Source organism: Brassica napus, chromosome C9 (genome assembly GCF_020379485.1).
Source record: "Brassica napus cultivar Da-Ae chromosome C9, Da-Ae, whole genome shotgun sequence".
Taxonomy (NCBI): Eukaryota; Viridiplantae; Streptophyta; class Magnoliopsida; order Brassicales; family Brassicaceae; genus Brassica; species Brassica napus.
In genome coordinates, this window is record NC_063452.1 from 42,375,417 (window position 1) to 42,387,526 (window position 12,110).

At 38.4% G+C, this 12,110-nt stretch overlaps 2 protein-coding genes across 8 annotated transcripts; both read left to right on the forward strand.

The window, feature by feature from the left end:
* Positions 1–1,107: 1,107 nt before the first annotated feature.
* Positions 1,108–5,125, forward strand: LOC106417864 (importin subunit beta-1). Its single transcript, XM_048768883.1, has 4 exons — positions 1,108–1,126; positions 1,169–1,238; positions 1,853–4,274; positions 4,378–5,125. Exons 3-4 carry the CDS (start codon positions 1,867–1,869, stop codon positions 4,574–4,576), a joined length of 2,607 nt encoding a protein of 868 aa, XP_048624840.1. The 5' UTR covers positions 1,108–1,126; positions 1,169–1,238; positions 1,853–1,866; the 3' UTR covers positions 4,577–5,125.
* Positions 4,960–7,181, forward strand: LOC106417865. Of its 7 annotated transcripts, none has more exons than XM_048768884.1 (6): positions 4,960–5,200; positions 5,312–5,379; positions 5,695–5,793; positions 5,960–6,059; positions 6,162–6,199; positions 6,587–7,181. In XM_048768884.1, exons 3-6 carry the CDS (start codon positions 5,752–5,754, stop codon positions 6,923–6,925), a joined length of 519 nt encoding a protein of 172 aa, XP_048624841.1. In that variant the 5' UTR covers positions 4,960–5,200; positions 5,312–5,379; positions 5,695–5,751; the 3' UTR covers positions 6,926–7,181. The 7 variants fall into 7 exon arrangements, with proteins under 7 accessions (XP_048624841.1, XP_048624845.1, XP_048624844.1 ...); XM_048768888.1 differs by having other exon boundaries at positions 5,751–5,793; XM_048768887.1 differs by having other exon boundaries at positions 4,969–5,200; positions 5,318–5,379.
* Positions 7,182–12,110: the final 4,929 nt, after the last annotated feature.

Consider the following 12,110-nt stretch of genomic DNA (forward strand, 5'->3'; position numbering starts at 1 on the left):
GAGACTTGGCATTATAAATTCGTAAGACTGAGCAAACGCAGAAGCAAACTCAGAAGCTCACCTCTTAATTAGACTTAAAGTCTTGCGATGCTTCTGTCTGAGCAAGAGTCTTTGGCTTCTTCTAGCGCTATATGCATTGAGTGGTGACTGGTTTGATTGGTTAATATGCTGAACCAGGTAGAGAGATGAACATAAATAAGCCCAATAAAGTTTTTTTCTTGTATGACAGCTAGGCCTGGGACGGATCGGATATCCGAGCAATTTTAAGGTATCCGGATCCGGATCCTTATCCAGCGGATCCATAATTTTACTATCCTTATCCGGATCCGGGGTTCTCGGATATCCGGATGTCGGATATCCTCCTAAAAATTGTAATATCCGGCAGATATCCGGATCCGGATTTGGATCCTTAAAATAAATAAAAAATAATATTAATATATATATATATAAAATATTAACAATAATTTAAAATATATATATATAACGTTTTTAATTATTTCTATGTACAATATTACAAAATTTACATAAAATTTATATATATTATTATAAAAATGAAAATATATTAAATAAAATTAATTTTTATATATAGATATTACTATTTTTGAAATATTTATTAATAAAACTTACGGATCCGGATATCCGGACTTAAAAATTAAGATATCCGGATCCGGATCCGACTTTGACGGATCCAACATTTTACTATCCGGATCCGGATTCGGTCCCTCCGGATATCCGGATTTTCGGATCGGATCCGGATCGAATCTCGGATCGAATCCGGATCTCGGATAAAAGTCTCAGGCCTAATGACAGCAAACTTGAAAAAGTTTAATATAATTATCTATCTGGCTTGTGGCCCCCTTCATGTTTTTCTGTAAAATAATTACCACTTATTAAATTAATATAAATGTCCTTATAATGTATTTTTTTGGTTCACCTGCTTCCAAAGAGAAAAAAAAAAAGAAGATAAATCTAAAATATTCTGGACCGTTGATCTGAGGGTCAGATAAGGACCAGGCAACACGCGAAGTACAGCATAAGCGCCCTATATGAAAGCTATCCGATAACTTGCTTCTCTTACGAGTTACGATCTCTCTGTCTCTCTCTTCCCTTTTTCGCTGGAAACTGTTCTCTCTCTCTCTCTCTCTCTCTCTCTCTCTCTCTCTCTCTCTCTCTCTCTCTCCATACCTTTCTTCTAGGGTTTCAGTCTCCGATCGCCGCCGCCGCCGTCGAGATTCTAGGTAAAGCTTCTTCGCTTCCATGTATCGAACCTGCTTCAGTTAGATCCATCCTCCGATTCCCTATCGCGTTCATCGATTCACCCAACCTTACTGTTTCGATTTACCCAGATCTTTAGGATTTGAACTCGTTTCAATTTTATATGTATCGAATCTGTTCTAGTAAACTAGTTTGATTTGGTCGTTCTCCTTTCTTAGTCTGCTGAATATTCAATTTTGAATTCGATTGCGTCTTCGGATCTGTGGTCCTCACTATTTTGAATCAACTTGTATAGTCTTTTAACTGTGCATCTTTTCATGATCCATGGTGTGCATCCCTTGCAATTTTAGGCTAGTTTGCTCTGGACGTTTAAGAAAATTTGTTGGAAGAGCTAGGATCGTATGCTGACTTATGCCACTGTTGTTGGCTTTCACCTAAATCTCTTCTTTGGCGTCTTAGTTTTACTGATTTTATCAAAGTTGCTACCTTTTCTCTTTTATTTTGTGTTTTGGCGTCTTAGTCTTTGGTTTACAGATAGTTTCTGACTTTTAATTTACTTTTGTTTTGTTTTGCGTTTGTGTATTTATTATGTTTCTGATTTTTCTTTTGGTAAATCACATCTGTTGAATGATTGCAGACAAACTTGTGGCAATGGAGGTCACCCAGTTGCTCTTAAACGCTCAGTCGATTGATGGAACTGTTCGTAAGCACGCTGAAGAAAATCTCAAACTGTTCCAGAGTCAAAACCTTGCTGGTTTTTTGCTCTCACTTGCTGGAGAGCTTGCCAATGATGAGAAGCCAGTAGATAGCAGGAAACTTGCCGGTTTAGTCCTTAAAAATGCTCTCGATGCTAAGGAACAGCACAGGAAGTATGAGCTTGTCCAGAGATGGCTGTCTCTTGACATGGCAACAAAGACACAGATCAGAGCCTTCTTGTTGAAGACACTTTCCTCCCCTGTGCCTGATGTTCGTTCAACTGCCTCTCAGGTCATTGCTAAGGTTGCAGGTATTGAGTTGCCCCAGAACCAGTGGCCTGAGCTTGTCGGATCTCTTCTCTCCAACATTCACCAGTTACCAGCTCATGTCAAGCAAGCCACTTTGGAGACTCTTGGATACCTCTGTGAAGAAGTGTCTCCTGATGTTGTAGAACAGGAGCATGTAAACAAGATACTCACAGCGGTTGTTCAGGGTATGAATGCTGCTGAAGGAAATAACGATGTTAGACTTGCAGCAACCCGTGCTTTATACATGGCTCTGGGTTTCGCCCAAGCAAATTTCAACAACGACATGGAGCGTGATTATATCATGAGAGTCGTGTGTGAAGCAACTCTTTCCCCTGAGGTGAAAATTAGACAGGCTGCTTTTGAGTGTTTGGTATCCATCGCTTCCACATACTATGAGAAGTTGGCGCATTATATGCAAGATATATTCAACATCACAGCTAAGGCTGTTAGAGAAGATGACGAGTCTGTCGCTCTACAAGCGATTGAATTCTGGAGCTCTATATGTGATGAGGAGATTGACATCTTAGAAGAGTATGGTGGTGAGTTCACTGGGGATTCCGATGTTCCATGTTTCTATTTCACTAAGCAGGCCCTCCCTGCGCTTGTGCCCCTACTGCTGGAAACTCTGCTCAAGCAAGAAGAAGATCAGGATTTGGATGAAGGGGCTTGGAATATTGCAATGGCTGGTGGGACTTGCCTCGGTTTGGTTGCTAGGGCAGTTGGAGATGACATTGTACCTCATGTTATGCCGTTCATTGAAGAGAAAATATCAAAGCCTGATTGGAGAGAGCGGGAAGCTGCAACATATGCTTTTGGTTCCATTTTGGAGGGCCCTTCACCAGATAAGCTGATGACAATTGTTAACGCAGCGTTAACATTTATGCTCAATGCTTTAACAAAGGACCCAAGCAACCATGTGAAAGACACGACCGCATGGACTCTTGGTCGGATATTTGAGTTCCTGCATGGTTCAACAATCGAGACACCCATAATTACTCAGGCAAACTGTCAGCAAATTATCACAGTATTGATCCAGACAATGAAAGATGCACCTAATGTTGCAGAAAAGGCTTGTGGGGCTCTATATTTTCTGGCTCAAGGCTATGAGGATATTGGTCCCAACTCTCCATTAACACCCTTCTTCCAGGAAATTATCCAGTCCCTTCTAGCTGTTGCACACAGAGAGGATGCAACTGAATCACGCTTGCGAACTGCAGCGTACGAGGCATTGAACGAAGTTGTCAGGTGTTCGACTGATGAAACATCAGCCATGGTTCTGCAATTAGTACCTGTGATAATGCTCGAGCTCCACAATACTTTGGAAGGGGAGAAGCTTTCTTCAGACGAGAGGGAGAAACAAAACGAGCTTCAGGGACTTTTATGTGGATGCTTGCAAGTCATCATACAAAAATTAGGATCTGAACCGACCAAGTATGTTTTCATGCAGCATGCAGATCAAATGATGGGACTTTTCCTGAGGGTTTTTGGCTGTAAAAGTGCAACTGCACATGAAGAAGCCATGCTCGCCATTGGCGCTCTTGCTTATGCAGCAGGTCCTGATTTTGCCAAGTACATGCCTGAGTTTTACAAGTATTTGGAAATGGGTCTTCAAAACTTTGAAGAATACCAAGTATGTGCTGTTACTGTGGGCGTTATTGGGGACATCTGCAGAGCATTGGAGGACAAGATTTTACCTTACTGCGATGGGATTATGACGCAGCTTCTGAAGGATTTGTCGAGCAACCAGTTGCACCGATCAGTAAAGCCGCCGATTTTCTCCTGTTTTGGTGACATAGCACTGGCTATTGGGGAAAACTTTGAGAAGTACATCAACTATTCAATGCCGATGCTTCAGAGCGCAGCAGAACTATCAGCTCACGCGTCTGGAGCTGATGACGAGATGACAGAGTACACGAACTCATTGAGAAATGGAATACTCGAAGCTTATTCAGGCATATTCCAAGGGTTCAAGAACTCTCCGAAAACGCAGCTCCTAATTCCTTACGCACCCCATATCCTCCAGTTTCTGGACAGTATATACATGGAGAAAGACATGTAAGTTTTCTTTGTTCTTTCAAACCCAATCGAAATTATAGATTAGTTTTGCGAAAATATAAAAAGTTGTTTAATTTTGTGGATAAAATGGCTTGTGTGACAGGGACGAGGTGGTGATGAAGACAGCGATTGGGGTGTTAGGGGATTTAGCGGATACACTAGGGAGTCATGTGGGGGGTTTGATACAACAGTCAGTGTCGAGCAAAGAGTTCTTAAACGAGTGTTTGTCATCTGATGACCACACAATCAAAGAAGCAGCTGAATGGGCAAAGCATGCCATCACCCGTGCCATTTCTGTTTGAAGGGCTCTTTTCTCTGTGCCTTTCGTTTTGTTTTTCTTTTACAGTAAAGTCTGCATGCATCTCTGGGTGGGTTTGAGTCTGGGGAAGGGTAGAGCTGCAATATCCGAGAGTCACATCATCATCAGTTTCATTTGCATCATCAGCATTACTGGGGTCAGCATTGAGTCGGATGGGGGGGGGGGGATGATGAGTTTTGGGGGGGGGGGGTAGATAATGAAACTGGAAAGAGACGCCGGTGAGACTTTGGCCGGAGGTGAGTAGGAGGAGTCGTTTTCAGGTGGTTTTGGGGACAAAAGGTTCATCGAATTATCATAATACTCTACTTGTCATATGTTTCTTTTTCTTCAACCCCCTTGAGGGGAAGGTCTCTGGTTTTTATCAAGTGAGGGGGCATTATCAGATGACACAATCCCTTGGATTTTTTTTTTACCTTGTTTAGTTTGCATTCTTTGCATCATCGTTTTGTCACTTTCTTTTGGGGTTTTGTATGTTTGGTTATAAAAGCATGTTCACATTTTTATTTTTATATAAAAAAAGTTGTCAGGTCTATTTCCTCTTTGATGCAGTTTTAGGAGATTGCAATTAGCACAGTTAGTGCGCTTAGCTTAAAGCTTCTGTTTACAGGTACATTAGATGTTGTCATGTCTCTAGACAACAGGTGTACATCTATTTTATTACAAAGGAATTGTTATCTCATTTAAGTTCCTTATTTACTTGGTTGACTCGAACTGTAAGGGAAAGGTCGCATGTTAACAGGGAACGTCCTGCCTTACTCTTTCTCTAAAGAGCCAAGTTAAATCTAAGTACGTCATACCTCACTCATATCCAGCATTCAAGTTACCTGTTATTTACGTATATTTGTAAATAATACCGAACCTATACATGACTTGCTGTTTGAAACAATCTCGACCATTGAAGTTGTGTGTACTTTATGGGTTAAACTCTCTATATATGACAGCAAGTTATGTCAATAGCTTTAGCATTATTGGTAGAATCTGACATTTTCTGGTGAACTCTATATATGTTTGATATATCTTCTAGCGAGTTTGTCTCAGCACTTCTACGCAGTCCTGAACATTTTCTGACATGATTCGAACTTTTTACTTGATATTATATAGGGAAATTTGACCGCATGACAATATTAGGGTACGATATATGATATATTATTATGCAGAATGCCTAAAATACCCCAGCATGAGCGTGAGATAAAGAGTAAGGTCCATCTTCTCTTCATTTTATATTTTTTGGAAACTGAACAGTTTATTCTCACTTTTTAACATCAAAAAAACCGACAAAAAAATCAAGATTTGAAGAGCAAAAAAATTGTCTGACTTGGGGTAGATAAAGGTTTAAAGGTTTAATTTTTGATATCCGGTGGTAAAGAGCTTTCGCATCCGGCAATTAAAAGTTAGGGTTACAGAGGCAAGGGTAATCGACAGAGTCAGGATTGATTGCAGAGCGGAAAGAGAAGGCATTGAATTATGTATGTTTGTTTTAACACCATAAGAGCAAGTAACATAATTGTTCGAAGAAAACCTGATTTGGGTATTAGGGACTTAAAGCGGAACCGTTGATTATTTTGCAGATCTGGGTGCAAGGGTTGAACGTCACCGGGGGAGAAAGGTAACTTCTGACAACTGTTTTAGTTGCGGTACAGGCATGAGTTTCAGATTTCATCGAAAAATCGGGAATTGGCGATGTTTATGTCTATGTATTGGTTGGTCTGTTGTCTTGTTTGGTCTGTTGGATTACACACGGTTTTGGATTTGGTTGGGGTATAGAAACATAAGTATGTGTGTTGATGTAGGGATGATGCCAAATGTACCAGCTGAAAAATTTGGAAATATGATTATACTATATGAATAAATAGTATTGGATGCTATGTTGTATAGTTCACATGTTTTTGTACTATAAAACTAAATAGTATAGTACCCCACATATTTATATTTGTTGTTTATGTTCTTTTGCCTCATTCCTATGCATTTTTTTACTTGGTACAGCGTTATTTAGGCCTTCAGATTGTTTATTTTCATATGGACGGACCAGGAAACTCAATGTCTATGGCAGAAGACCTGCTTAATGGAGGCTCGCGACATCATGCACAGCCAACGAGACAAAATTAGAGAGCTCAAAGCAGTGAACAATGAATTCCTACGTGAGAGAAATTATGTTCACGAAGGCTCTAACGCTTTTGGTGACACCCCCAGGGCTTTCGATGATAATAAGAAGCTTCAAATCAAAGTTCTTAAGGCTGTTGAGAAAGAGAATTTACTTCGACAATTTATTGCCATTTCTTGGGCAGGGTTTTTCGTAGCCACTTCTATCATTGTCTCCACGGTTTTGCAGTAACTCATCAAAGAATGGTCTTCCCCTGCACATGTCATACTCGTTCTTACTTTCTATTCTCATGAAGTGTTTTGGGTTGCCCCAAAAAAACCTATCATGTTTTTCCTCTCTTATGTTTCCTTTATTTGTGACTTAAATCTTCTAACCGTGTTTGTTATAACTTTGCTTTCCATTTCATTACATAGCATGGTAGGCTTATGTATTGTATTAAATGACGTTTGCCTTCATGTCATCTTTAACATATTTTATCTTGCGACTAGTAGACAATGTGTGGTCCCGTTTTGCTTGCTTACCTTTAATAATTGTCTTCTCTTCTGTGTGTCTATATAGCCTCAATCCATGTCATAACATTAAGGCCACTGCAACTTGTTTGAACGCATGTATTGAGGATCTGACTTCCTTACCTAAACTATACCATATATCATATAGTATAGCTTTGTTTGGGTCACCTCATACACATGTATTGGAACTTTATTCAACATTACATAAAAACATGGAAACAAATCGAACGTGAGCGTATATGGTTTTCACCAAAATGTGGTCATACTACATTGAATATAGGATAGTCTCGTCCCCTTGCACGGGTACATTGTACAATTTCGGGCTCCTTGTGAATACACAGTTACCAATTGTTGTGATTTTGTATTTGGCAGAACTTGACTTGACTACATAGACTATAGTATAGTATTGCCTCTGCGTTTTTTCATAACCTAACATGCAGGCACAAATTGAGCACATGTGTTTTTAACTTCACTCCTCTTCCCACGTCCACGCGCTTGAAGGGTTATTTTTGGCAATATTGGGCGTAACTAGTCCCATCGGAAGCTTTCCACTGTAGAATGGCTATAAGCTTAATATTAAGGTCCAATATGAATATTCACCAAATTCAACCTATTATATAAATAATAACTAATGTCAAAGTCTATTGCTAACTTTGATTTTGTTGTGATAAATGTTATATATGTAAGTGAATAGGTGTAATGCATTTTCTCCTCACAAATCTAAATGTAGTGTATGTTCTAAGCATGTCTATGCCTAGTGTACCATAGGATGCTGAGAACGAGTCTCTAGATGAGACAAGGAAGCAACTTAAATGGGAAAATGACGATTACATATTGTCGTGGCCATATTCTCCATGGTATGTCAGATCCTTTCTTTGATGTTTATCAGAATGTCGAATCCGCAAAAGAATTGTGGGATGCGTTAGAATCAAAGTACATGGCTGAGGATGCTTCTAGTAAGAAGTTCCTTGTTAGTAATTTTAATAATTACAAGATGTCTGATCCTAGGCCAGCTATGGAGCAATACAATGAATTGCTTCGTATACTAGGTCAATTTGCACAACACAACATGAAGATGGACGAATCCATCTCAGTATCGAGTATCATCGATAAGTTACCCTTCATGGAAAGATTTTAAACACGTGTTAAACACACAAAAAGGAAGAGTTGTCTCTTGTACAACTTGGCAGCCATTTGCGAATAGAGGAATCTCTAAGGGTGCAAGAGGAAGAACAATCCAAAAATAATGAGGCTGGTACTTCTTCCATCAATATGATGGAGGAAGGTGAGAGTTCTAAGAATAAGAATAAGAGGAAACGATCCTTTAATAACAACACGTACAATGGATCTAACAAAAAAATTAAGAGCATTTGTTGGACTTGTAACAAGCCGGGTCACTTAAATCGTGATTGCCGAGCAGGGAAGGATAAAAATAAAACGGGACAAAACCGTTTGGGACAAGTGTCTAAGGACCAAGGTCCATCCACTCATCAAGGTCAAATCTCTGATTTTAACCTATATTCTCATGTGAATTATGTATCAAAGATTTATGAGGCATTTTATGTGCATGATGATGAAGTGGCATGGTGGATTGACTCAGGTGAAACAACACATGTTTACAAGGATCGTGAATGGTTCACTACATATGAGCAAGTTCAAGATGGATCCGTACTTCATATGGGAAACGAGTCAACTGCCCCTATCCTAGGTCGTGGAAAAGTGGTGTTAGAGTTTAGTTCTCAAAAAACCATTGATCTCAAGGAAGTACTTCATGTACCCGGAATTAGGAAAAACTTAGTCTCTGGTAGTGTTTTAAATAAATATGTTTTTAACAAGTGTATGAATCCGATAAGTATATATTATCGAAGTGTGGTGTATTTGTTGGATTAGGATATTTTTGTAATGGAATGTTTATGCTTAATATTAATAAAGTTGTCAATTCTATTTATATGGCAAGTTCTAGTAAAAATGATTCATCTCTATGGCATGCTAGATTAGGTCATGTACATTATAATCGTATGATTAATATGTCTAAAGAAGGGTTAATTCCTACTTTTGATATAAATTTAGAAAAATGTAGTACTTGTATGTTAACAAAAATAATTAGACAACCATTTAAAAGCATTGAAAGAAATTATGTAGTGCTATGACTTACGCATAGTGATCTATGTGATTTGCATGCTACAATATCTTTAGGAAACAAGAAGTATTTTGTCACTTTCATAGATGATTATTCTCGTTTCTGTTATGTGTATTTATTACATGCTAAAGATGAAGCCCTAGATAAATTTAAGGTTTATAAAACTGAGGTTGAATTAGAACAAAATGGTTTGATTAAGAAGTTGTGCACCGATAGAGGTGGAGAGTATTATGATCTTGTATATTTCCAGTCCGTAGGCATTATTCATGAAACTACAGCTCAATATACACCACAACAAAATGGTGTATCATAAAGGAAAAATAGAACCATAAATAAATGGTTAATTCCATGTTATCTTACTCGGGATTAAGTGACGGATTTTGGGGGTGAAGCCATGTTAACGGCTTGCTATTTATTAAATAGAGTTCCTAAAAAAAAGAACAAAATTACCCCTTATGAACTTTAGTATAAGAGAAAACCAAACTTGAATTATCTTCGAGTTTGGAGATGTAGGGCTGTTGTAAGACTACCCCAACCCAAAATTAAAACTTTTGGAGAGAGAAGTACTGATTGCATTTTTATTGGATATACAGAGCATTCCAAAGTTTATAGGTTTTATGTAATAGAACCTAATGATTCAGTAGCAGTTCACACTATAATTGAATCAAGAGATGCAATATTTGATGAAAATCGTTTTTCATCTATGCCTATACCAAAGGATTTGGTTTCAAGTTCAAGTGGAACTAATAAAGGGGATAAAACTCTTGTGTCTCCTAACGTGTCACCTATGCTTCGTAGGAGCAAGCGAGGAAGGATTGGAAAATCATTTGGTCATGATTTTCAAATATATTTAGTTGAAGGATCAAAAGATGAGATTGGTTTAAAACACTCATAATGTTATCATATTGATAATGATCTAAGAACTTATAGCGAAGCTATGAACTCTCAGGATGTTGCCTTTTGGAAAGAAGCAATAAATGATGAGATGGACTCCATCATGGGAAATAATACTTAGATCTTGTCGGATCTCCCACCTGGTTGCAAGCCTTTAGGCTGTAAATGGATCTTCAAAAAGAAGATGAAAATTGATGGAACAATAGATAAGTTTAAAGCACGATTAGTTATTCAAGGCTTTAAACAAAGGGAAGGTATTGATTATTTCACTACATATGCTCCAGTTGCTAAGATCTCTTCTCTAGGATTATTAATTGCCTTGGCAGCAATTAATAACCTTGTGGTTCACCAAATGGATGTTAAGACAACGTTCTTAAATGGTATTTTGAAAGAAGAGGTGTATATGAAGCAACCTGAAGGTTTTATTATGCCTGGTAATGAGCATAAAGTGTGTAAGTTCATCAAGTCATTGTATGGACTAAAGCAAGCACCTAAGAAGTGGCATCAAAGGTTTGATGAGGTTGTCTTATCAAATGGTTTCCAGTTAAACCAATCAGATAAGTGTTTATATAGCAAATTTGATGAATCTGGAAACAGAGTAATCATTTGCTTGTATGTTGATGACATGTTGATCTTTAGTACTAACCTTAGACAAGTAGAGCTTACAAAAGCATTTTTGTCATCAAATTTTGGAATGAAAGATACGGGGGAGGCGGATGTGATTCTTGGAATTGGAATCAAACGTGAAAACAAAGGACTATCTTTGACACAATCTCATTACATTGAGAAAGTTCTTAAGAAGTTCAATTGTGAGAATTGTTCTCCAATGAGCACTCTCATGGATGCGAGGGTGAAGCTTATGCCTAATACAAGACAAGCAATATCACAACTCGAATATTCACAAGTGATTGGCTGCTTAATGTATGCAATGACGAGCACTGGGCCAGATACAGCTTACGCTGTAGGAAGGTTGAGTAGATACACTAGTAATCTTAGTACTCAACATTGGCAAGCCTTAAAAATGGTGCTCAAGTATTTGAAAGGAACCATTAATTATGGTTTGTCATATGTCGGATTTCTTTCGGTGGTAGAAGAATATTCAGATCCAAGTTGGATTACTAACATAGAAGATCATTCTTCTACAAGTGGTTGGGTGTTTTTGCTTGGGGGGGGGGGGCAATTTCATGGGCTTCCAAGAAGCAAACTTGCATTAAAAATTCGACTATGGAGTCAGAATTCGTAGCATTAGCACCTGCTGGTAAAGAAGCAGAGTATCTAAGAAACTTAGTATACGAGATTCCATTGTGGCCGAAACCAGTATCACCAATTTCTATCCATTGTGATAGTCAAGCAACCTTGGCTAAGGCCTATATCCAAGTGTATAATGGTAAGTCTATACACTTGGACGTTAGATATAGTGCAGTACGTGAGCTGATCACTCATGGGGTGATTACAATAGAGTTTGTTCGGTCTCAACAAAATTTAGCTGATCACTTAACCAAAGGATTAGCTAGGGACTTAGTGATTAAGTCGGTTAAAGGGATGAGTTTAAAGTCCATTTTAAATCTTTAATGGTGGGATACCCAATTCCCCTCTAATACGACGTTAGCGGCTGAATTCAATGTGGAAAGCCTGCACTTAAAGATTGAAGCACATTTTTTTTATATCATCTCAAGGTATGTGCCTGGACCTGCAAAAATGAGATAGGTTGAAATATTAATCTTAATAAATACTTTGAAAAAATGCATTTGCAGGTACATGAGTGAAAGTATTTACCTATATGAATGTGAAGTGATGCCGCTTCAATAAGCTGGGACCTGACTTTGTAAGCGCTCAAGAATGGATAGGGACACATGGCTAATAACAATGTCAA